At 43.1% G+C, this 26,682-nt stretch overlaps 1 protein-coding gene across 1 annotated transcript; it reads right to left on the bottom strand.

The window, feature by feature from the left end:
• Positions 1 to 2,368: 2,368 nt before the first annotated feature.
• Positions 2,369 to 23,481, bottom strand: OPRK1 (opioid receptor kappa 1). Its single transcript, XM_074985795.1, has 3 exons — positions 23,204 to 23,481; positions 4,832 to 5,184; positions 2,369 to 2,901 (listed from the first exon to the last, which is right to left on the bottom strand). The coding sequence occupies exons 1-3, from the start codon at positions 23,458 to 23,460 to the stop codon at positions 2,369 to 2,371; spliced, it is 1,143 nt and encodes a 380-aa protein (XP_074841896.1). The 5' UTR covers positions 23,461 to 23,481.
• Between the last annotated feature and the right edge of the window lie 3,201 nt (positions 23,482 to 26,682).

The following is a 26,682-nucleotide window of genomic DNA, read 5'->3' as shown; positions in this document are numbered from 1 at the left end:
ACAAATTGAAAAAGATCCAGAATAGAGCAACAAAAATTTTGGTCATAGAGACACACTCAAAGTGCTAGATGTAACCAGATATTGTGATCAATATTTTCAAGAATAGGTCCTTAAAATCTGGATAAGTGGCATGTATTTCAAAAATGCTTCACATTCAGCAGTCTGTGGACTCTTCACTCATTTAGGTAACTAAACATGGACATAGGCACCTACACTTAAACACCAGCTATTGAAAATGTTGGCATGTGTACCTATTGGCATGCGTATCTATCTCTACTTGGAGTTAAGAAACTGCTTAATGCACCAACAAAACAAACTTCAATTGAATTGTGTACCATGCAATTGGTACACAATTGTACATGGTACACTATACTGAAGGATCACTTGACTTTGTTATGAGTGATGAAAATGATGAAAGAGTTGACAGTCACCTCCTGTCTAATTCTGCTCCCAATAAACACAACAGCAACACTCTCATTAACTTCAGTGCAGTAAGATTAAGATCCTAGATGGTATGTGTGATGGGGTTCAGGGGTCCCCCTGCACTGCACCCCGTCCGCTGGCAGGAGAGACTCTCACTCAGCAGGTACAACAGCAGGTTTATTAGGCAACAGATGTCCAGTTTTTCACAGAAGCAACAGCATAGCAGCCAGAGACAGTCCTTCCAACCTGTCCTGGGGGGAAGACCCCGAGGGGTGTCCCTCTGGGGTGTAGCTTTCCCCCCTCCTCAGCTGGCTGCCTTCCAGCTCTCCCTTTTCCTCGCCTCTCTGCCGCCCCCGACTCAAAACCCAGCTCAGCTCCTCCCTGCTCTTTGTTCAGGCAGAGGTGTTATCTGCCAGTTGTAGCCCCAGGGTCATCCTTAGCCACTGGGAGCTGCTGCTTGCCTCGGACATCCAGCCTGACTCACCCATGCACTCCCCCCACTCCATCACAGTATGATTGTCTTAGTAACTAAAACACAGGCAGGGGAGACTGAAATCCTGCTGTTTAGTCTCAGCTCTGCCATAAATTTACCTTAGACAAGCCACTTATGCTCTCTTTCCCATGGCTTCCACACCTTTATTGAAAAATCAGTGTTGTATTACTTTTCAATTTACAAGACTGAATTGAGGCTAAATGTATCTGTGACTAGGTGTACAAAGAAACCTCTCTCTATCAGGTGTCATAGTGTGTACTTATAAATACAATTAACTCTCATGGATATTTGTGTCAAATTACTACTGTTTTTTTAGTAACCAATTCCCATATGCATTCCTTGTTTTTAAAAATTTGCTTAAATGGTGTCAAGTAGCAGAGGGGTAGCCGTGTTAGTTTGTATCTCCAAAAACAATGAGAAGTCCTGTGGCATCTTACAGAATAACATACTTTTTTGGAGCAGAAGCTTTTGTGGGCAAAAACCCACTTCACCAGATGCGTATATCAAGTACAGCTAATATAACGTTAATTTAATCCATGCTTGTTTACTCTTTCATGGCTAGGTCTCATGTTAAACTTTTATTATTATTATTATTATTATTATTATTATTACTTTACAGTTTAGTGACCAGTCAAGAATTCTTTGCACTTTTCTAGCATAAAACAAGTTGTGGAGAGACATACTGGAATATCCACAATCAATATACATCTTTTGGAAAATCTCAGATAAAAACAGTAAGCATTATATGTGATTTAACATGTGCTAAAATATATTAAATCTTCAAATCTTGATGTTTTTAAACATTGAAAAGTTTTCACAATACACAGACACAATACAAAATTTTCGGTCTAAAGGCAGATCATGCTTCAGTTGGACCTCCACACTAAAGACTGACATGTTATTTCACACAAAGCAGTTAATGAGAATTTTGATTCCATAGCTCTGCTGTGTTTGGTAGGCTCAGAACTGAGACCATTCATTTTAAAGCAGTAAAATAAGTTAAGATGTCTTCCTTTTGTTTCTGGATCAAACATTTGTAGGTCAAAATAAGAGGTTCTGTCATAACTAGATGCAGTGTAATCACCAAATTATGCTTGATATACCCGAGGTGGTGGCAGATACTTATTGTAGGAAATATTCAACATTATTCTAGTACAAAGTCACCTGCTATGCTATAAAGCTCTCCCCTGCAGCTGAAAGTGGGTATTTTACCAGACGTTCAGCTCCATTGCAAATATGGCTCCAAGCTCTGGCAGTCAAAGTCTTCTTTTTTTGTTGAGTGTGTTTGGGGTATTTCCTTGTCATAAGCAGTTAATGTATTTTAGTTCAAACTATGAGAATTCCTAAATGCTATCAGAAAATGTCTCAAACCACACTGGATATTTGAGTTAGTCCCAGATCATTTGATTCTCCTGTTCCTGGATGACAATAAGATGACATCTCCACGACTAGTCATACTGGTTTGTTTGTCCCATCCACTTCCCTCATGTAAGCAGCATCTTGAACTGTGTTTCTGACTCTGCTGGTGCTCTGCCTGTCCATCCTCATCTTAAACGGAAAGCAAAAGTCCTTGAAACAGCGCTTGAAGTTTTCATCCAAAAAAGCATAAAGGATAGGATTTAAACTACTGTTGGTGTAACCCAAAGCAATACAGAAATAATAGCTGGAGATTGCTGCGGTGCTGTCGGGCACCTCCCCAAGTGCCATAACCAGCACAAAAATGTGAATAGGAGTCCAACAGATAATGAAAACTGCTACAACTACCAGAACCAACCTGGTAATCCGACGAAGGTTTCGGTCTTTTTCTCGAGACCCCGAGAGAAGTCTCACACTCTTCAAGCGCAGGATCATCAAAGTATAGCAAACAATTATAATGAGAACTGGAATAACAAATGCAAAGACGAAGACACAGATTTTCATGAAGATGTCCCACCACATATAATCAGTATCTGGAAACTGCAAAGAACACTCAGTGCTACCAGTATCTATAAGTGGAAGAGGCAAGAAGATGAAGAAAATTGTTTTATTATTAGGCATTCCAACAGCTACCTGCATTACAGTATACGTTTGCAAAAGTAATTAACAGATAATGTGATCCAAATAAATGGATTTATCATTAAATCACTCCAATAATTGCTCTCATTTGTCATTATCTTCCAGGATTAGTTGGAGGAGATTTTGAAAATGTATTATATTACACACCACCATTAGTATATGAGAAAGGCATAAAAGCCTATAGAAGCACAAGAACACAATCTATAGGGATGGGCTGAATAGCTGTTAGGCTCTGGATCTCAGTTTGATGTGAGGCTAGGTTTCACACACTGGCAGAGCCAGATTTTGCAACTGGGGCAGTGGTGATGGTTTGCTGGAGGGGTGGAGGCCTCAAACTCACTGGAAAGCAGCAGCTCCTGTCCCACAGGACCAGCTGGGCTGACTACCACCACAGACCCAAGGGCAAGGTGGGAGGTGGGGCCTGCCCTGCCATGGGAGGAAGGGGTAGGACTTAAGGTAGTCAGCGCTGGTAGACCCCCATGCTCCCTCAGAGCCATGCACAAAGAGGTGGCACAGCACTGCAGCAGCATTTCAAAGAGGCCCGGAGCTCCAGCCACAACTGCTGCTACCTCAGCAGAGGTGGAGGACAGAGCTCAGGGCCCTTTGAAATGCCAGAACCCTGGGCAATTGCCCTCTTCCCTGCATCAACAGGCCTGCACAGGACTATGGCTTGCTCTTTACTCTCACTATTGCAGCCTGGGCAATAGGGTTGCAGCACTGTTTGGCTTTGGCCTTACTACCTCTTCATCATGAAAAAAGGACAGATGGGCCACATGTTAATGAATGGCATTATGACCTGGAACATATCCCCACTGAGGAGGTTTGCCAGGACACCTCTCCATTGTCATGGAAGTTTAGATAGGCCAAATATATATTTATATGCACATAGGAGTCTCAGCACCATACTGCCCTGCAAACACTGTCACAGCAGCTGGCACGGACAGCTGGGCCCAGCTGTATAGGACAGGAACCGTCACTACTCAGTAAGAGTGAAGCAGATTCAATCTCCTGGTTGCCAGACCACAGGAGGTCATTATTGTCTAGTAGCATTACCAACACTTTCAGAGAGCCATCCCCAATGACTCCAAGCTCTCTTTTTTGAGTGGTTAAAGCTAATTTAGACCCCATCATCTTATAGGTATAGTTGGGATTATGTTTCCCAATGTTCATCACTCTGCATCTATCTACATTAAATTTCATCTGCCATTTTGTGGCCTGGTTATCCACTTTTGAGACACCCTTCTGTAGTTCTTCACAGTCTCCCTGGGACTTAACTAGATCATCAAGACTCTTTTGTTCTCCTAACACAGAATCATTCCCAACAGTGTGTTTTCTAATACAGGGTGAACCTCTCTAGTCCGGACCTCTCACATCCAGCAACATCCGTAATCCGGCATGATTTTAGTTAGCCTGACAACCACATCCTAGGTGTGGCTGAGTTTCCTGTGGCCCCACAAAATTTATTTACAGACACCAGTCCTAGCTGTCAGTGTTTTGCACTGTTATTTTGCTGTTGTTTACCCCTAAATATCTTCTAAGAGCCCAGTAAGCAATGAGAGTGTTGGTAATGAGCTAGATTATATTGACCTCCAATGGCACAGTAAATTCTCTCATTTGGCACCGGTTCTTAGGGTACCAGATGGGAGAGCTTCAATCTGTATGAGAAATATGAATTCTTACAAAAGTATTCCACTGTTACATTTTTCTTGAGAAAATGTGACTCTTTTTAAAGTACAAATCAAATGATGCACAGATTAGTAGAGCATGACTCACTAAAGTCTCGCTTTAGGCTGTATTCCAAGTTACAGTTTATATTATTTTAGAAGCAAAAGAAATTAAAGGAATCAAGATCATACACACCTTCTCTGACTTTGGTGCCTCCCAGGACAATGGCGGATATACCAACAGAAGAGGACAGTAACCAGATACAGATATTGATGATCTTTGCCTTCAGAGGAGTGCGGAAGTCCAGGGCCTTCACAGGGTGACACACAGCAATATATCGATCAACGCTCATCATGGTCAATGTGAATATGCTGGTAAACATGTTATAATAGTCTATTGAAATAACTATTTTACACAGCACATCCCCAAATGGCCAAGAGTTCATTAGGTATTCAGTGCTTTGAAAAGGCATAGTAGTGGTAACTAAAGCATCTGCCATGGCCAAATTGAAAATATAAATGTTGGTTGCTGTCTTCATCTTTGTATACCTGAAGTTCAAAAAACAATAAATCTTAATTATCACAACACATTCACACATTAAACCAGTATATTAGGGAAACTATGTTGTAACAATGTTTGGGCCAAAAATGGAAGCATGTTCAAGATAGTGGGATTATATTAAATATATTTCATTTAGTCTCTCGGCTATATTTCTGCTGCTGCATTACCAATTAGATTTATTTGCCAGAGGCAGAAATGGCTTTCTAAGTAATATTAATGGGATCATGTAAATTAGCCAAGCTATTATAATAATGCAAGATTTACTTTCATCCTCTAAAATCCAGCCACAACTAAATGATTATAATTTGCTTCTTTTGCAACTGATGGAAAATTCTAGCAGTTCCTTTCCTTCTGAGCATCTGAGAGTACATTTACACTGCAGTAAAAGATCCTTAGCATGGCTCTGGTTGGCCCAGGTCAGCTGATTTGGCACTGTGGGACTAAATATTGCTATGCAGATAGTCGAGCTTGGGCTAGAGCACAAGTGAGGGCGTTGGGTCTCAGAGCCCAGGCTTCGCCTGGAGCCCAGACACCTACATTGCAATTTTTAGTCCCACAGCCTGAGCTCTGAGAGCCTGACTCACTTGACCTGTGCTCTGAGAATAGGTGTCAGGGTTTTTTATTGCAGTATACATGTGCCCTTTCTGTCTGTTGCTGGATTTTTTAAGAAGTAATTTGTACCATCCTCTTACCAAGCTATGGCATGAATAAATCATTAATCATTACTTTTACAGGGACAAATCATCAGCTGGTGTAAATTAGCATCTCTCCATTGATTTCAGTGGAGCTATGCCCATTTACACCAGCTGAGTGACCCATAGAATGTAGAAAGAGCTGCCGGGTTAATAGGATACTCAAATCCTTAAAAATTGCGTCCATTGAAAGACTATTTTCTCTATATGCATTACATTGGAACTGATATTTTACTACTTTGTGTAGCGCCAATTAAGAAATGTGGCCTGTAATATAGCATGCAAAACTATTTCACACATTTTCAACAGTGGGCCCTTAAACTTTCTGAGGTGACACATAAAACAGAATACTGATTGCTTTTCATCATTGCCGTTGCGAATTTTGCTGACAAACACAAGTCAGGCACTATTATTCTAGGGAAGTTGTGGCTATTCAGGAGACTGGGCCTCAGGATATTGAGCTTTGAACTCTACTGCTTCTCTTGGAGAAAGTACTTTTTCCTCTATAGATCTGAAAATATTATACTCATCCCTCACTGTATGAGCAGAATTGGTTCCCAACTTTCTGCTTGTACATGAGAACTCGTAAGAGGGACACTAAATTACCATTAAAATACATGTAAAAGTCTCTGATTGGTTCCTAGTGTTCCTAACTCGGGGAAGCAGTGGCAGCATATGGCACTGCTTTGAAAACATAAGTGAACCTTGGGGGGTTGCAGAGGGTTAAAGGCTGGGGGCAGTTTGGGACCATGAGCGGGAGAGATGGTTAAAATCTGGTGGGGGCTACAGTGGAGGAGGTAGTGGCTTGTTCCTCCGGGCTGCACCAGTGGTACCTGTGGTGGGTACAGCAGTCAGAGGGTTTGGGCACTAGGCAGGGGTGGGTGTTGGGAGGAAGTGAGGCCAGGGGGTTTGTGGGGAGCTGAGGGCTGGGGGAGTGTTGGAACTGGGCCAGGCAGGGTGTGGGCAGGGAGTTGCCTGAGCGGGAGTGTTGGGCACTGGCCGCACTGGGGCTGCAAATCTTCTGCCCCGCCACCCCCCACCCCCGGCCAGGGACCCTGCAGCTGGAGCAGAGACAACTACTGACTTCAGGTCTCCCCACCCCCTGGCCAGGGACCCCGCAGCTGGAGCTGAGCTAGCTGTGGGTTTGCAGGTCTGCCTGCTCCCCGGCCAGGGATCCCGCGGCTGGCTCAGATAAGTGGGGGAAGTTCTCTTGCATCGTGAACAAAGGTAAGTGTGTGTGTGTCCCTTGTATTAGTGAGTACTTGTAAGCAAAGTACTCGTTAAATGAGGGATGAGTGTGTAATATTCACTACGACTTTTCCTTGTTCAGACTTGTTCTATCCAGATCTTAAATGTCTGTCCAAGCTGGTCTTCACGTGCTTAACTACCTGTGTGAGTGTAGAATTAACTGACTGGTATGTGAAAACCTAGGATCTGAAAGCACTACACTTTTGTGGTGGTAACATTGCCACTTCCTTCTAAAATCTTACACAAAATTGCATGTACAGAGCCTAATAAGGAGCAGCCTTTCATGAGCCCTCTCACACAACTCTCCACAAGCGCTCCCTCTAGGTAAGACTTAGAGTTACGGTAGCAGACGTTGTAAGAACAGTTATCAGGAAAAAAACGAAAGAAACACGGAATGGAGTTAGGTTCATTTTAATTCTGTGACTGTGTGCTGGGTAGATTCAGAAATGCTTCTACTAGAAGCAATGAAGACTGATTTGGAGTCGGCTTCTTGGGAAGACATTTTGACAGACAATTATAGTAGAAGAAACCAGAAGGATGCCATAGTGTGCTGGTTCAGTTTTCAAAAGTCATATATTACTTAGACACTTATTTTGACAAAAGACAAAGGAGTGAATAGATTGCTGGTTGACCAGCTGTCTTCCCCCTTGCCACGCACACCTAGTTTTGTATGACCTCAGACAATGGGAGTCAGTGGAAAGCTGATTTCCCAAGTACCCAGCTTTGTGCAGGCTTCCAATTGTATAGATGGACAGTATTGACTTAAAATGTCACGTTTTCCTTAAAAAAATAAAAAGCAGCCCAGGGATGCTGCCGAAAAGAAAATTATTGATCCAATAGTTTCACTTCACCTGTGACAAAATGCCAGGATCTGTTTTAAAATGTCGAGAACAGAACTAAGAGCAGAGTTGGATTTATTGTCTTTGATCTAAAGTTCTCAAACAGACTTAAGAAAATATTTATAAACTATGGATCATATTTTACCCTCAGTCTTTGTACATACCTCTGCCCTGTCCCCCATTACATCAGTGGAAGCTCTGTATACAGAAAGAAGGTCAAATATAACCCATTATATAACGGGAAATGTAACAAAGTGGCAGTTTTGATAATTGTACATAAAGGGGAAAGGCTCCTCTCCTCACGTGCTAGAAGCTTGTATGGAGATGTGGAAAAATTTCTGCCATTTTATGTTGTAGGTAGATCTTATTGTCTCCAGCTAACACATAAGAAATGGGGCTGGAGCTCTCTGTTACTAATGAACCTGGGAAGAACAGAGGTACCTCACAGAAAAAAAAAACTTCACCTAAAATTTATGTTTGGATATTATTGTTTAAGTTACCAAACCCCAGGAAGTAAGGGTATCTTAAGCACATCAACTTTGTAAGGAGCAGAGTAGAAATGCCATTTGTCCACTAACAGGGTATATGTAAATTCTCAAAATAATCCAAGCAACTTTAGCAGTTGGAAACCCCAGACCTACTGACTTCTAATGACTTTAAAAGAACTTTGGTTTCTAAGACATTCAGGCACTTTTGAAAAACTTACCCCGTTTCTTATTTCTTACCATTGCACTCACTTCTGGAGAGGTATGTAACAGATGTTTAACGAAACGCATTGGCCGTGTCTACACTACACCCAAACTTCAAAATGGGCATGCAAATGGCCATGTCAAAGTTTACTAATGAAGCGCTGAAATACATATTCAGCGCCTCATTAGCGTGTGGGCAGCCGCAGCACTTCGAAATTGACGTGGCTCGCCGCCGCGCAGCTCGTCCCGACGGGGCTCCTTTTCGAAAGGATCCCGCCTACTTCGAATCCCCTTATTCCTATCTGCTCATAGGAATAAGGGGACTTCGAAGTAGGTGGGGTCCTTTCGAAAATGAGCCCCGTCGGGACGAGCCGCGCGGCGGCGAGCCACGTCAATTTCGAAGTGCTGCGGCTGCCCACACGCTAATGAGGCGCTGAATATGTATTTCAGCGCTTCATTAGTAAACTTCGACATGGCCATTTGCATGGCCATTTTGAAGTTTTTGGCTAGTGTAGACATAGCCATAGAGTTATTGAAAAATTGGAATACTTTCCAGAAAAGTATCAATATATATTACTAATATATAGGAATTCTTTGAAAATATTATTGTAAGCAGTGACAAGAAAAATTAGAATTTAGAAATTATAGTACTGCACCAGATTTTAGTCAAAGCTAAGAAGATGGTTCAAAATCAGCTTTCATCCAGGCATAACATTTATAAAACAATATTTTTAGGATGAAATGTTCCCTTTCAGTATGAGGTCAATTTGTTTTGAAAGAATGACAAATATACTATGACAACATTTTACAATCGTGGTTAATATGTGATGTACAAATGCATTAAATAGAATGAGGCATAGCAAAGAGGTGGTATAGGAGGCCAGCTGTTGAAAACACATTTCTATAAACTACAGATGAATGCTATCTTGCCACGTTCCCCTATGTGACATTCCCATGGATAGCAGCAGCAAGTGTTGTTCTAATGAGCCATAACTGGGAAAGGTGCCATAGTTCAAGGATAAACAACACCACCTGATTCAGATTATAGTGAAAGGCTGCAGACATATGGAAGCAGAATGGATCTAATGTTTTTATAGTCTTCAAAGCCAGAAGAAACAACACAGAGGCAGCACAGAGTGTAAAAATCATTATGTCCCAGCCTCCACAGTGACATCTTAGGTCACGTGTTATCACTATATCCTGAACTCATGGAAGTCTAGATTTGTCAGTAGCAGGGATCTCAGAAAACAAATTAACACTTTCATTGTAATCACTATAATTACCAGAAAATTCAAGAGTTGCCTGTCATTGAATTAGCTTTAGTACAATAATTATAATCTGAGGGGTTTTTTTAATAGTTACCCAAAGCCAGATTCCTAGATCTGATTCTAGGAACATAAATAAGTGGCTTGATTTTTCAAGTGTGGTGTGTCCAACAGCTCCCATGGACCCAGCACTTCTGAATAATCAGGCCATTTATTTAGGTGCCTAAATATGGATGTAGAAGCAAAAATTAAGACACTTATTTTTAAAATCTCTGTCATAATGTTTACTTATGTTTATTATAACTACTATTGTAACCAGTTTAATTTTTTATAAACATTTTTATTCAAATATTAAGCTTGAATTGCAAAGGACTTTTAAAATAGATCAGTTCCCTTCCAGTATCAGTGCTAGCCAGTCGTCCGCAAAGAGTCAACCTGGGAACTCCGGATCAAAAAGCACCAAGCTTAGCTATAATTGCTAAAGGACTAGGGCTAATGGTTCATATGGAATAAAGGACTTAAAGCTGTATAGTAAACTCTCAAGATACACGAAATCAAGTTACGCCTATCTCGGGTTAATGCAACTGCCAACTCTGACAGGAGAGGAAAACCACTCCCGTCAGGGGCAGCAGCAACCTGACTCTTGCCACCCCTGACGGGAGCAGTTTCCTGTCAGGGGCAGCAGCCACGAGTCAGGCTACTGTTCCTGACAAAAAGCTGCTTGTGCTGCCGGTTCTCCCAGCTGGGAGAAATGTGCTGCTAGCCTCTGTCTCCATGTCAGGCTCACAGCTACTTGCAGCGGGGTTTCTCAGAAACCGCAGCACAAGCAGTTGTGTGTCCCCCTAGCTGGGAGAAGCCAGGGGCCACATGGCAGCCCAATCACTTCCCCCAGCTGCCTGCTCCCCCAAACCTCCCTCAATTTAGGCAAAATTCAATTCATGTGGCAGTCGCCCAGGACACAACCTCCATGCAAATTGAGGGATTATTGTATATACGGCATGGCCTCATAGGAGGATAAAGAGACACACCATGCCAAAAGGAGTTGCACATATCCCTGGCAATAAAAATTCATCCCATTCAAAGGTCATCAAGAGATACAATTCTCACAATCTTTCCTTATGGGACTCCTGAAGGTTGGGTACAAAGTGGTAACATAGCATTCGTGGATGATATTGGTCAAAACCAGACCTTTCCTAGAGACCAGTTAGACTTCCCCTTCTCGACAGTGTTTGCCAATCTAGTTATTCTGGAACTACCTCTGGAAGGAGGTCCTGACATCCCAAGGGCAGCTGCTTCCCATAGTCACTGAACATTAACTGAGAAATTTTAAAAAATATCCTGCCTTGAGTGAGGAAATTGAAAGGGCATATTTGAATAATTAATTGTAAAGTAAAATGCTGCAGTAGTCCAGAACTGAACATCCACCCCCGTATCCACTCTCTATCACACACCCTGAAATAGCACTGGTAAGAGGTTCTTTCCTCCTGAAATGTCCTGAGCAGGCACAAAGGCTATGGCTGTCTGAGGGATCAATTAGGGTTGGAAAGCATAGTTCAGCAAGTGCACTTAAACTGTATGGGTCTTGGCACAGAGATGAGGAGGGCAATAGTGGATATACAAGGCCTTCACATCCTACATATCCTTGACAAATTGAGAGCTCCTGGGTCTGCTTGGATATGTGTAGTGGGGGGTGGGATTTGACCTCTTGCATGCCTGAGCAGCCTGAGGAGAGCTCTAATTTGTAATGACTTACAATGACTTTTTATGCCCTTACATGTTTGCCAGAACTCAGCATCTTCTGGCCACTCCCGCTTTCCTCCCCAGCACTCTTCTGGATTTAGAATTAAATGTTGCCTTTCCCATTTCTATTCCCGATTAATACTGACTTTGTAGGAATGCCATCCTCCATTTGAGAAGGCAGCACTACATTGCAACTCCCTCCCAATTCCAATTCCCTTAAGAGCGTACTGTAAAATCTTTTCAGTTTTATAATCTGCCTCTCTCATACATGAATCTATATGGAATGCAGTTTCCTTTCAGGAAATTAAGCTTCATTGGGTTTAGTGTGTGCCAAAAATTACTCGATACAGTCAAGATGGGGCTATGGCAGAAAAGGAGGCACAATAATAAGTAGATGAAGTGATAAATATTTGGTCATTACCTTGTTTAGCCACTATATTGCTGGGACTCTGTATAATCTTGCACAGACCTGATGAAACAGGTTTCCTCTAATAGTCAACCAGATCTGGACGAAACTTTCTTCAACAGAGCCTGGTGACTCTTCTCAGCCTGATTCTATGAGCCCGTTGATTATTATTCCCACATCGTTCCAGCACACATAGAAAGGGGACTCCGCCCAGGAATGGCTCCTCACAAATAATTCATTTAGGAAAGAAAAGTTGGACTTCCTAAAGTATCTGTCCATGGGAAACAGCTGTGTGGAACAGTCACAATCAGCTGCTTGTGTGGAATTGAGTTTTCCTGAAGAGCCAAAGACAAGGTGTCATAGATGAAAAAGGAAGGAGAAAGGAGGGAAAGTGTACCAGCTAGTGAGTAGTAGATCATTAATACTGATTTTGAAATGTTTCCAAACTTCTCTGATTAAAGGAGCAAATATTGTCGGAACAAGACCTCCAGATGAGTATTCACATTCCTTGCCAGTTCATGGTACTGTCTGTCCCCACCACCCGAGATTTTCCCTCTCCAGTAGGTGATAGCACCAGGACATATTTTTTGAATCACTCCAGTGACTATTTTGCAGCACTTTCATTAAAGTTATTGAAGACCATCATTCTTATGGTGACAAATGCATTGATGATTTAAGGGGAATGAAGGGTATTTTTGTTTCACTCAACCTGAAAGGTAACATAATGTGCATCACTTAATGACCTGCCTAGCAAACAGCATGTAATGCCCCCGCCCAGCCCTTTTCCACTGTCAATACAAATCATTATGCAAAGGTTATGAATGCGCTAACTGACCAGGTGCTCACCATAGTCCAAGAGTGCTTTATCCAAGAGCAGATTTGAGATCTCTTCTGCGGCTAAATACACAAGATTTGGAGAAAATACTTTAAAGACACTAAGAAACTCTGAAGAAACACATAAGAATTAAGAAAAGTAAAATGTTGATATCTTCCTACACGTACAGCCAACCACACGACACATAGAAGGAGGTATAATTAATTTGAAGTGCATTCATGCAGCAGAAAAGTTACGCAGTGAAGCAGAGTGCCACCATAGAACGCTGATCAAGTTCTGCAGGAGTAAGTTAATGTCAAAGCAGGGCACTTATTTCAAAGCTGCTCCCATCTTCACTGTTAATCTGAAAATCTAAGTTTGTTTGCGCAGCTGCCGTTATGCTAATGAGGTGCTGAATATGTATGTTAGAGCCTAATTAGCTTGCTTCGAATTGCCTCATTACCATGGCCCCTCCAATGGGACCATGGTAGTGTAGCAGCAGCCTTATTAAGGGAATGGAGCACATGAGTTATGAGGAGAGGCTGAGGGATTTGGACTATGTGGTCAATAGAAGAGAAGAATGTCCGGGGGGTGAGGGAAATTTGATAGGAGCCTTCAACTACCTGAATGGGGGTTCCAAGGGGGATGGAGAGATTGTTCTCAGTGGTGACAGATGTCAGAACAAAGAGCAATGGTCTCATGTTGCAGTGGGGAAGGTCTAGGTTGGATATTAGGAAACATTATTTCATTAGGAAGGTGGTGAAGCTCTAGAATGGGTTACCTAGGGAGGTGGTGGACCAAGCTCTAAGCGGGATGATTTAGTTGGAATTGATCATGCTTTTAGCAGGAGGGTGGAACTCAATGACCTCTTGAGATCTCTTCTAGCCCTATGATTCTGTGAACATCTTTAGAGCAGTAACACAAAAGTAATCTGAGAAAGAGAGGACATTTCCTAATAAAGTATTCCTGTTACACAGGTTGCCTTTAAATTCAATGAATAGCAGAAAAGAACATAATACTCATGCTTTGTAAGATATTAGACAAACCAGAGATGTACCAATTCCTCTTTTCCCTTAGGAATGAATGCACCTAACTGTGACACTGACTGTTGTTAAAACTGTTTTTAATTGTAGAGAATTACTCAGGCCACTAGAGGCTTGCAGAATAATTTTCAAAGAAATTCAGGATTGGCTGTCCTGGAGTTTGATGACTGCTGTTTTTCCAAGTGGATGACGTCCTGGGGAAATCAAGACAGAGTACACTGAAGCGGTGAATCCAGAATGAGTGAAATGACAGACACATAGCTCCCATGGTGGCTGTGTACAACATTGTGATAGCAATTCTATAATTAAAGTTGTAATTCAGTTTTCATTACAAATATACCTTTTCGTTCCCTCAAGCAGCCTCAAAAAAACACTGTATTGTCTGATCAATAAGTAGTGTAATGAAAGACAAGGTAAAAAGTAAATTGTGTGTGGTCAGAGTAGGCTGTCCGGGGTTCTACAAAGCAACCACACCAATCTCAAAAGGTTTGAGGGGGTGGTTCCACACTCCTGGAAGGGTTGGGGCGTCAGGTGGATATGGGCTGTGGTGGGAGCAGCCAGCCCTCGGCAGAGCCTGGACTGTGCTGGATCACTTCCCCGCAGCCAGTCCTCAGTACCGCTTGGAGTGCAGCACACACTGCTCCAGCATCAGTTTAAAAGGCTCTGGGCTCCAGCCACCACTGTTGAACAACTGGGCAAGGCACAACTGTCCCCTTTACCCAACCCCTGTCCACAGGCCTGCTAGGGAGAGAAGAATGTGGAGATGCCCTAGCCCCCCAGGGACATTAAGGTCCAGCTGGGGAGGTGGGAGGAGGATGGACATGGAGTTTCTGCTCCCTTTTCCTTCACAGAGTATCTAAGCCTGGAGCAAATCAAGGCTCAGGAACTTCCCCTGACTGCAGGAAGCTCTGCATACCTGGTGCCTGGTAGGGGGTAACAGGTGGGAATGGGAAGGGAGTTTTGCACGAATGGGAGTCTGGGCAAACAGGGAGAGCATCTCCTTGCATAATGACACCACCCACACACCTGAGACCCGTTACAAAGCCCTCTCCACATCAGCTGCCCCACAGCACTCAGACCCCTGCTTCCAGAGAACCCCCAAACTCCCCTCCCCACTGAGCTGAACTCCATGAATCAGGAACCGCCCATCCTTGGACCCCCTACACACACTGAGCCCCAACCAGCTGTACCTTGGTCCTACATCCCACTAAGCTCAATGACCTCCTAAGGTATCTTCCAACCTGATGATTCTATAAGTCTGATCCCCTTCACTGAGCCCTAACCACGGTCACCTTATCCCCCTCTTGCAGTGTCCCATTCCTCTGCACCAAAACCCCTCACTGAGTGCCTGTGCGCACTAATTTCTCCCCATCTCATTCAGACTCCTCAGCAAGCTGCCTGCACTCAGATCGCACCATGCTGAACCCTGGTACCCTTGAAGGAATTCCGCACCTAAAAATTTAAAATTCTGCAGAGTTCTCATATTTTAATTGTTAAAGTAACATAGACCCACAATCATATAATCACACCTTTTTCAGATTGTTTAGTAATTTATTTCAAAATAGTTGTCAGAAAATAACTGAAAAGGGTGTGCTTATATTGTTTTATGACAAATACAAAACGCAGATTTTGCAAAATTTTTAAATACTGTATTGCGCACAGAAGATTTCGATTTTTGGTGCAGAATTCCCTCAGGAATAATGTGTGGTATGCCTAATATGCCCCCCACATCCCTTCTGCTTGCCTCAGTGTAGCTTTACAGTATGCTAAATAAAGGAATCTAATAGTACCTTTTCACTACTGGCAAGACCGACCCTGCCACGGCTGATCTTCCAGAGTTCAATTTAGTGTGCCTGGTAGGGACAAACTGAATCAAACTCACAGGGCACCCCCATCAGTGTTGGTACTCCTGCCCCTTGTTAGGTGTAAGGGAAGATGACAGGAGCTTTCACTCTGTCCTCCTCCGGCAGTAGGTAGCACGGATGCTCGAATTAAGGTACGCCAACTCCAGCTACGTAACTACCTTAATTCAACCTTCCCCTTTAGTGTAGACCTGCCCTAAGTGATGAGACAGACATAAAATAAAGTTCTTGGGGAACTGAGTGGAGCAGGTAAAGTTTACATCCCTTTAGCTACGTCTACACGTGAAGCCTACATCGAAGTAGCTTATTTCGATGTAGCTACATCGAAATAGGCTCGAATAACATCTACATGTCCTCCAGGGCTGGCAACGCCGATGTTCAACATCGATGTTGCGCAGCACCACATCAAAATAGCGCTGCGAGGGAACGTCTACACGCCAAAGTAGCACACATCGAAATAAGGGTGCCAGGCACAGCTGCAGACAGGGTCACAGGGCGGACTCAACAGCAAGCCGCTCCCTTAAAGGGCCCCTCCCAGACACAGTTGCACTAAACAACACAAGATCCACAGAGCCGACAACTGGTTGCAGACCCTGTGCATGCAGCATGGATCCCCAGCTGCAGCAGCAGCAGCCAGAAGCCCTGGGCTAAGGGCTGCTGCACACGGTGACCACAGAGCCCCGCAGGGGGTGGAGAGAGCGTCTCTCAACCCCTCAGCTGATGGCCACCATGGCAGACCCCGCTATTTCGATGTTGCGGGACGCGGATCGTCTACACGTGCCCTACTTCGACATTCAACTTCGAAGTAGGGTGCTATTCCCATCCCCTCATGGGGTTAGCGGCTTCGACGTCTCGCCGCCTAACGTCGATGTTAACATCGAAATAGCGCCCAACACGTGTAGCTGTGACGGGCGCTATTTCGAAGTTAGTGCCGCTACTTCAAAGTAGCGTGCATGTGTAGACACGGCTTTTGTGTGAGAGCTGCAACATAGCATTAAGGGAAATGGCAGTGTAAGAGTTTAAAAGTTTAAATATGAGACAGCACCACAATGAAGAAGTAGTTTAACCTAAGAACAACCCCTATGGAGTCCCCAAAGAAGCATTCAGTTAACAAAGGAAATCCAAACAGTGATATTAGATTTTTTTTAAAGAAGGCTTAGCAGAGCAAAGCAGAGCTCAGCTGAATGTCATAAAGATCTGCTGAGTGCCACTGAAATGTTAAAAAAATAGAGCCCATTGTCAGCCCTGCTAGAAAAACAGTAAATAGACTTTTTTTTTTCATTTTGTTTTGCATTCTGAGCCCAGATTGATGTGGCTACAATTTTAGAAGGATTATTTGTGGTGGCTAAATCCTTGCAAATGAAATATACTACCCAGGAAGGATGAACAGAAAAGAATGAAGAATAAATCAGAGTTACAAAGAAGGAAATGGAAAAAGTTCCAGAGATGACAGCAAGAAACCGATGTCTGTTCTCTTTTTTGCACAAAAGCTAAAGAGCAGCTGGACTCCTTTTCCAGGGGTGTATTTAGCGAGTACAGCTTTTGAGGCAAAGAGCATTTAAGTTAAGGAATAAGTGCAAATAAAAAAATCAGCTGAATATGTGACATTTTGAAAAATAAATAAGTGATTTAAAGAAAAAGAATAAAGAGTTACAAAGAGCTTTTGCACAAGTTGACACTACAGAGCTCAGAAGTGACTGGATAGATGAGGTAGTGCAAGTAATGGAGTGGTAAATAGGAGATAGAATGTGTTTTTTGCATTTGCTTTTTTTGAAGAAAGAGAATGGTTGGCTTAAGAATTAAATCTAGTTAAAACAGTAATAAGTTGTTGCAGTCATGTCTGGTAAAATCCTTAGTTACCAAACAGACAACGCAAAAATGAGTTTAGGTGGTGACAACTACCATCACTATAACAGCAACGAAGGGTCCTGCTCAGAAATTTCTCTTGGAGTCTGGTCCTGAAATTTCTTTCTGAGCTACAATTCATCTGCAAATTCGACGCCCTCAGCTCTGGCTTAAACAAAGACTGCAAATGGCTGGCTAAATACAGAAGCAGCTTCCCCTCCCTTGGTGTTCACACCTCCAGATCAACTGCTGGTAGTAAGCCTCACCCTTGCTGACTGAGCTAACCTTGTTATCCCCACCCTTGCTCTGGCTTATTTATACCTGGCCCTGCAGATTTCCAAGACCAGCATCTGATGAAGTGAGTCTGTGCTCACAAAAGCTAATGCTCAAAACTTTTCTGTTAGTCTATAAGGTGCCACAGGACCCTTCGTTGCTGTTACAGATCCAGACTAACATGGCTACCCCTCCGATACTTGATACCATCACTACGTTTCCCCAGTCCCACCCTACCAAGAAGAGTTTATGGCCCTTCTAAAGGAAAAGGGCCTTTCCCAACTAATGTGTTTGCAAATGGTCATTTATGCTGGCTGCTGCAGGCACAAGGACAATCTGATTTAAATGGTTTAACCCCGGATGATTTGTTAAAATCACTAAAAAGAAAATAGGGCGTAAGTGTTACCACATGTACTAATAGGAAAGTATCTTGGTCACAGAAAAGGGTAACAATATATTATAGATCTAACTTAATGGAAAAATTAACAGCAGCTGAAGCTACCTGTTGGAAAAATTTCTAATGAGGTAAAAACTAAGCTGTGCATGGACAGAGCATGCTGTACAGAGAATCCTTCCTGTAAAGTAAACCAGCCAGTCCCAAAACACGTGATGCAATATATACAGTATGTCAAATAATGTGTGAATACATATAAAAGAAGCTGTTTTCTGTGTAACTGTGGATGTGTGGTACATGCTCTACTTACCCCCATGCTTGAATCTAGTCAATTTAGCCTACTTTTGCTGCATGCTAAGAGCTTGTGTTGCTTTATTAGCTGTATGTCTGCTCATTGAACCTGAGAGACGAGTGGAGTTGGGCTGAGTTCTTGGGTAACTGAGTGGAAGAGGATCCGAGGGAACCCCGACCATTTACAATAAACAAAGTTTTTATGTAGCATTTTTCATCCACTGATCTGAAAACACGTTGTCAGGAAGGTAGATCTCATTAGCTGCCTTCCACAAGTAGGGAAGCTGAAGCACAAGGAGGTGAAATGACTTGGTGATGACTCCATAGCACCTCAGTGGCAAAGCCAAGAGTACGACCCAAGTCTCCAGAGAAGACCAGGGTAGATAACACATTTTCCCGCTTGCTGGCAATTTTGCACCAAAAAAAAAAATCCTCAAAGGTTAAACTTCTGGTCAGACCTATGTGATATTTTTCAACAAACTGAAAAAGTGAAAAAAAAATTCAAGTCAAAACAAAATATTTTGGTAAGGTCAAAAGGAAACCTTCCATGTTGCTTCACCCGCCAGCACTCCGACAAAGGCCAAGAAAAGGTGACCGGCGGAAGAAGAAGCAGTGACGGTGCTACCCTCTCCCTTATAAGCTTTAGCATAGTGGTTAGGGTACTCACCTGGGATTTAGAAGATCCCAGTTTAAACCACCATGGGGTGCAAGTGTAGAGGAAAGAGGGCAGTTGTCCTGGGAACCAGTAATACAAAAGGGCCCAGTGCTCTTGGTCACCATCACTGCAGCAGCAGCTGGAGCCCTTTAAATTGCTGCTGGAGCACTGCACAGTGATTCCGGACAGCTCTTAGGACTGACCGGGGAAGCTGAAGTACCACACGACACTCTCCAGACAGTGCTGAAGGTTGGAGGGAGAGGAGCGCACAGCAGTCTGGGAGGTTCTGAAGGGTGGCTTCTCCTGCACCGTCCCTTCCACCTGAGGCCCCGCCCTTTCCAGGGATGAAGAGCAGGCCCCTCCTGCCTTGCCCAGGGGTCCAGTCAGGCTGTCAGCCTTGCTGCCTGCTCCAGTGACTAATAATTTATACAGAGCACAACAGCTACAAGACACAAGACTGAGAAATCCCCACATCAGAATATCCTGTCAACCTGCACTTAGGACAGTCTTCTGCAATGTAGGAGAGCCATATTCAAACCCTGCCTCCTCATCGAGCAGAACTGGGAATTGAATATGGGTCTCCCACAACTCAGCTGCCTACCCCAAAACTTAGAAGGGGGGAGCAGCTGCTTACTCTTCCCCAGTCTTCTTATCAATTCTTTTCTTTGTTTTTGTCCAAATGAAAGTATAAGGGAAATGTTTGGGTTGAAAGGAAATGTTTTGTTTCAATATTATTGAATATTTTGGCCATTGCAGTTCAGTCAAAACTAAATCAGCAAACCTGACATGAATTCACCAATAGTTTTAATAGACCCAAAACTGCATTTTTTTACTACAATTACTTGTCATAACATTTTGCCCAGCTCTGTTCCTGAGTCCAAGGCCACATTCCTCCAACAGTCCATCAATTTCTTGCTCTTTCTTCTACCTCATTTCTACCCGTACCCTACCAGGGATGGAAGGGCTGAGTTGGTGTTCTCCTTCTTCTAACTACCTGGAGTAGGAGACAGGCTTCTCCAGCCACAGTGAAGGGGTGAAGGGCCTTTCTTTACTCTTCTGTCTGGATTCTGATATGGGTGCTGTGGCAGGGTCAGCTTCCCCACCACTCTTTGTCCACCATTTCTCTTAGAACATCCAAACCAGGCACCGAAAAAGTTAAACAATAGTCCCAAAGGAAATGTAAAACAAATTAATCTTCCAACTTTCCCTAGCTACCCTTCTACCTTGCTCTTTCATAGAGTACTGACTCTTGGTACTTTTGTTTTGGAGGTCTCACTCGTATCCAAATCAAAGATTATGGGTTTGTTCCCCACAGGCACAAAGACAGATTTCAAAACCTCAAACATTTGTATGAAACAAAATGGACAGTCTCTGGAGAGCTTGACTAGATGTTCTTTCCCATTGAGCCATTTAGAAGCAGGGATGGGTGAGACATCTAGTGAAACATAGTCTCACTTCCACCGCAGTCTGCTCATAAGCCAATTAATCCAGTCTTCTGGGGGTGAAGAAAAGGAGCATAAGAGACTCCTCCTTTTCTTTGCGATTTAGCAAAAAGCTACTGTACCAGCTCCAAGGAGTGTCAGAAATATAGCAGACCTGCCTACTCCACAGCTTCTAGCTGGATTTCTGCAATTTTATCAAGCCCTTCAGATTGTTCCCCACTTCTTCTGCCCTTCTGCAGGTCCCTGATGCTTCTGTGGCTTTCCTTCATGTGGTATAATATTGCCAATTTTCACAATCACCTCATGAGTCTCCTGACATTATCTGCCTTATTTAAAGCCCCACTTCTTTTAGGCAACTCATAGGAGCGCAGATTTCATTTTTTTTTAAAAAGTAGTAAGCCCAAGAAGTTTCCCGATCTGGCTGTCAACACCTAGCAACAGTACTGATGTTAGGAAGGGAAGAACAGCACTAGCCTGAAGGGTTTGTGGGGAGTAAAGAAACAGTGGTGAGGGACATCACTTCCATTCCCCATATGACTGGGGAGTAAAAGAAAAAAAAAGGAGGTGCAACAATGTGTCATCATCCTCCCCTCAAGAGTGCAAGAGGCATCAGGGAAAGGAGAAGAATAAAGAAATGAAATGGCAGAGGGAAATGACTCTCTCACACCACTTTCTCAAAAGCTTCCCACAGAGCTGGAGTTTGTGGAGAAAAGGAATGTATTTTGCACCGAATTATGAAAAAGTCAGATAGGGACCCTCAATGCAACATCGACTGAAATATTTTAAAATTAGGTTTCATATTTACTCATGATTCCATTTGCCACAGAGAAATACGGGGAGGGGAAGGGGAAAAATATTGTGAAAAAAATCTCAGGCTTTTCCATGTAAAAATGTAGGTAGGGGAGACACAAAGAAGAAAAGACAAGAAAAAAAGGCTGAGGGAGAGAAGAGAAAGAAATTTGCAAGTAGCAAGGGAATGCCAAAAAAATAAAAACAAAAATAAAACTCTCCAGGGGGAAGAAGTAGGACAGCGATTGGAAATATATGGTAGTATAAGACATACTGGCTTTGTTTTAAAGCTAGGGCTCTGCCCATCTAGTTAGTTGTCACCATCAGACTAACAGCCTAATGAAGCTCTCCCCTGATGTCTGGGGATGTGTCATGGAAAGAATCATTCCTCCCCATGCATTAGGGGTTTGACTTCCTACTGTATGTAAAGGACAGAGCAGGCAGAAGTAGGAGTATAAAATTTCCAGCCTGGAGCAAACTTATGTATTTCACATTGACATATGGGCATCTTATGAACTGTGTTGCTTTTTAGAGGGATTTTATTTTTTATTTTCAAGGGGCTTCACCTGACTGTAAGTGTTCTTCCTAAAGAACTTTGCAAATCACTACATTGTCTTCAACTTTTCTTCAATCTGAATCAATCAGGACATTTTTTTCTCATTTTGCTCTTGCTTATAAACACAAAGCCAGTTTTATTCACCAGAACCTTTTGAATTCATGTCAGTTTCATTTTCATATATGAAGTTTTTACCAAACCACTAAAACACTCCAGAAAGTGAATGACATGGTATTTGCTCTGGAGCTCAAGTACATTATGAAGCAGGAGGCCAAAAGGTTGAATGATTTCTCTCACCAAGAAGCGAGTTATAAACCTGCTGAGCTGCATTACGTGGCATACTGTGATACAGTAATTGTAAATGGAAATGATAAAAATAGAGAGAAAAAGTCACACCCCTAACTCGACGTACAAATGCAAACATGAATGCATTTAAATAAGCTGTTTAGCATGAGCACCAATTAGTGCAAATAAATATGTTTTTTTTCCAGTTATTTGGCATACGAAAAGCAGTCCTATCAATGCTTACTTTGATTTCATCAGGCCTAAAAGCAATGATAGCATTTAAACCTGAAAACTGTTCATAATAGTCTAATTTAAAGGAAAACTATTCCCATCTTCATAAAAATAGGAAATTCTGACTATGCAGTAGAAATATATCTTTAAAAAGTCAGTAAAAGATAATATAATGCAAACTGGAACCATAAACAAATTCTTTCTTTGTGCCCATCCCAGGAAAAGGATGCCTTGTAGAAGAAGTTTCCTCATTCTAGTGCATCAGATTCATTTTCTGTAACACTAACTGCTTTTGAACTCTAGGGAGGGCTCTCTCCACATATTTCCAACGCGCAGGCAGGCAGCACCTCCTCTCCTCCAACTCACAGGCTACAGAATTTATAACTTTTTAATCCATACCTCCTTTGGGGCTTTTAGCCATAATATTAGACGTAAGTAAATAATGTGAATAACCACCCACCAAAATAAAGCAATTGGACTAAGCTCCATCATAGTCCTATAGTTCCGAGAGTTTGCAACTTGTATCTTCTAAAGAGCTTTCTCCCCTCCCCATCCCTTATATCCCTTCCAATGAAGTATCATCTGAAGCCTTTTTAGTTTGATCCCCAAAAGTTTGGTACTCAAAAGTACCCTGCAAAACCTCTTACCTTATGATGACAAACATGACCAGAGAGTTGCCCACCAGGCCAACCACAAAGACCACAGAGTAGACAGCTGTGATGATAATGGGGATAGCTGGGGAAATGTTGGTGTGGTTCTGCTGCAAGTCATCAAAGCCATCGCTGGTGTTGTTGCCATACTCAGCCCAGCCCAGGAGCCAGCTGCTGCTGCTGGGGAGAAGGCAGGGGCCTGGAGAGCAGGTGGAGCCTGGTTCTTCTCGGAAAATATGTACAGGGGGCTCCATGGGGTTCACTGCAACCACAAGCAATGAGTACAGGACAAGGATGGAGGCAGCAGAAGGTAAATGTGCTATCAAGAGAAGAGAGGGAATGAAACATAGTGTAAAAACCTTTCTATTCAAACAGATCTTTGTTTCAAAATCCTATGTGGAGGCAGACATGGGGAGTTGCATTTAACTAAATGACATTTTAAAATCTCTTAGTGGTTTAAGGTAACAGGTAAGAGTTGGTAAATGCTCCATGAGATGCATGGCTGAAGTGTTCTCAGCCACAGAGATTACAGGTTAGGAATAAAACAGAAGAGATGTCATAGCAATGTAGAAACAGCTCAGTTCCACTCCTCCGGTTTCCCCCACACACACCCTATTTTTTAAGTCAAACAGTACCCTAATCTATGGGTTTTCTTACTGCCTTGACTACACTGATGAGGAGTGGGGAGTTTAATCCACCTCTTTCACCACAACTAGATTTCCCACTCTTCCCTGTTTTATCCACATTCAGATGTGACATCTTTAAATAAGAGAAATAACATTTGAAACATTACCTCTTGCAGTCCTGAAAAAGGAGCAGGGTTCCCAAACAAAGGCTTTTAGCAGCAGTAGAGAAGCATCCTTTTAGCTCTTTTAGGTGTCACTGATCTTCTAGGACTTTTCAACCTGGAGCATCTCTGCCTCTGGAGAGCTGAAATGTGCTGGAGATGGAGCCGACTCGGACTCATTAGCTCTGAGGTGGCTGCAGCTGCTGCTGCTACAACCCCCAGTACTTCCCCCTCTTCACTCACTCTGTCTCGGTCTCACTCTCACTCTGCCAGGTCTCCAGCAGCATGCTGCACTAATGCACACATTCTCCTGTACCTCAGTCTGTACAGCTGAAAAGCTCACATGACTTGTACCTAGACACTGACAGGCAGACACATGGAAAGGGAAGATAGATAGATAGAAAGTTCTATACGAGATGAACCCATCATTTTCCTTCCTATACAGTTTTTCAAGTTGTCTTTCCTGCTCTTTTTCTTTTTTTTTAATCTCCTGGGCAGTTTAAAGGCCTTCAAGCAATAGCACTTGGTCCCTTACTACATATTCTAAATGTTGCTAACTGGAAAACATTGGACAAAATAGAAATCTCATATGAAATCCCTTTGACTCCCTTCCCATCCCCATTTCCTATTGATATGCAGGTCTGTTTGGCAAAAAGCAGCTCTTTGTGATTCTTTCACATTGTCACATGACACCATAGCAGTGCATTCCATGAGAATTTAACCTCCCAGGGAGCTGGTATCTGTTTAGAGGGATTCCACCATAAACTATGTCCCAAAGAGGTAGCCATGCTAGTCTGTAGCTTCACAAAAAAACAAACAGTCCTGTAGTCCCTTAAAGACTAACAGTTTTATTTACTGATAGGCTACATCTACACTAGAAGCATATGTTAGTGTCGGAAGAGAGGTTCTGACAAAACTTCTGTTACCAGATCACGTCTACACATAAAAGTAGATGGTTCTTTCGATCCACTCTGTCGACAAAAGGGCCCCTGGAGCTGTCAATAAAACACATTTTGTGTGCAAAACAACAAGAAGTCCTGTGGCACCTTATTGACTAACAGATATTTTGGAGCATAAGCTTTTGTGGGCAAAGACCCACTTCGTCAGATGTGTGTAGATGCTCTGCAAGTTTTGTCTACAAAACTCTCTAGTGTAGCTGTACCTTAGTCTTTAAGGCTCTATAGGACTGCTTGTTTATTTTTTTTGCCTTTTTTTTGTTTTTTTGGTTTTGGTTTTTTGTTTTTTTTTTGGTATATCCCAAAGCAGCACCACATGTGGGTAAGGATATAGAATCCAAATCCCTAAAATCCCTGAAAGCAGAATATCGAGAGAAACTATCTAGTTATGCAATTATTTGGAACCTGAACATCATTTTGTATGTTATTTAAGTAAACTGACCCTTCATGGGGGTGGAGAGTTCCACCAGGGTTCCCTCGAAATACTACAATAGTGAGTGAAACAGTAAATCCTCCAGGCATTTTGGTGGAGTTCAACAGAATACACAGAAGCACGTTACACTCAGTCACCCACTGTTGTCTTCTTGTGGTGGAAGACTTATTTACCCACTGTACGGCCTTACAAAGACAGCTAGTCTGCTTCTTCTCTCTGCTGCATGGCGTGAGCCTAGAGGATTTACCATTTCACTCATTATTTTTGGTGGAGTTCAACAGAGTTGTGTGTGTGTTCCTCATGCTGCTTTTGTAATGCAGGGATTTTACTCCCTGCTTTGACTTGAAGACTTAGAAGTGACTAACAAAATCTTAGAAAGTAACATCAAACCCAAAGGCAGTTGTGGTTTGAAAACCAAGTCACAACGCTTGATGGTGTGCCAAAACCAAACCATGTGTTGTAGCATATTTCTCTGGCCTCCAATACACTGTGGCATACCACAGGCAGGACACTTTAAGACCCTAGTCCTACTGGGAACTGGGAATGTGGGTGGGCATAAGCCTGATCACAGCTAAAAACATGGTCCTCAAATAAATTTGGGGGATAGCTACAAAGAAAAATAGGGATGGGGAGGGAGGTCATAGGGCCAAAATAAGCAAGCCAGAAGGGCATAACGAGCAGAGAGCCCCGGACAGCACCCACTGCTTCCCGAGGGCATTGAGGGAGCCAGTGGATGCTGTCCAGAGAAATTCTGCCTGGATTTGTGAACAGACTGAGGAATGAAAATAGGCTCTACGGTCACAGTCCCACCCCCCGCACCCCCCAGCCAGGCTCCCCTTCCTGGTCCTCTCACTGGCTACCTTGGCCATAGCCAGGAGGAGGCCGACAAGGAGGTCCCGCAACTTTGTGGATAGGATGTGAGAGGATCAGGAGGTGTGGGGACGAGTGCAGCCAGAACCTCAACAGGAACAGAACAGGGCTGTAACCTGGCGCAGTCAAGGAACACAAAAGGAACAAGTGTCAGGGACAGGGTGAAGCGTGCCAAGTACATTCCCATGCTAACTGTACCGTGGAGGATCCTCCAGCTGATGTCCCCGGTGGGCCATGGGGCTGGTGGAATACAGGCTGGCTCCCCAGCTCCTGCTGCTGGTAAAAGGTCTCACCACTTGGTGTCTGGGTGGGACTTGAGGGTGGTAAAGTGCAGCGTGTGAAGCACAAGTGTGTGCAGGTGACGCCTCAGTCAAAAGGGGACTGGCTGCAGCACATGCAGCCGGCTCAGGTGATGAGGGGGAGGTGGTCA

Source organism: Carettochelys insculpta, chromosome 2, assembly GCF_033958435.1.
Source record: "Carettochelys insculpta isolate YL-2023 chromosome 2, ASM3395843v1, whole genome shotgun sequence".
In the NCBI taxonomy this organism is placed as follows: Eukaryota; Metazoa; Chordata; order Testudines; family Carettochelyidae; genus Carettochelys; species Carettochelys insculpta.
This window is presented reverse-complemented; position numbering and strand designations above follow the sequence as displayed.

Bases quoted from the DNA above. Each gene is read 5' to 3' on its own strand.
- OPRK1 (XM_074985795.1), bottom strand. From the start codon at position 23,460: ATGGAGCCCCCTGTACATATTTTCCGAGAAGAACCAGGCTCCACCTGC. The intron at 5,185-23,203 runs GTAAGAGGTTTT...TTTGAACTTCAG, and splicing joins GTCATGTTTGTCATCATAAG to GTATACAAAGATGAAGACAG. The intron at 2,902-4,831 runs GTGTGTATGATC...TTCCACTTATAG, and splicing joins AGGCACCAAAGTCAGAGAAG to ATACTGGTAGCACTGAGTGT.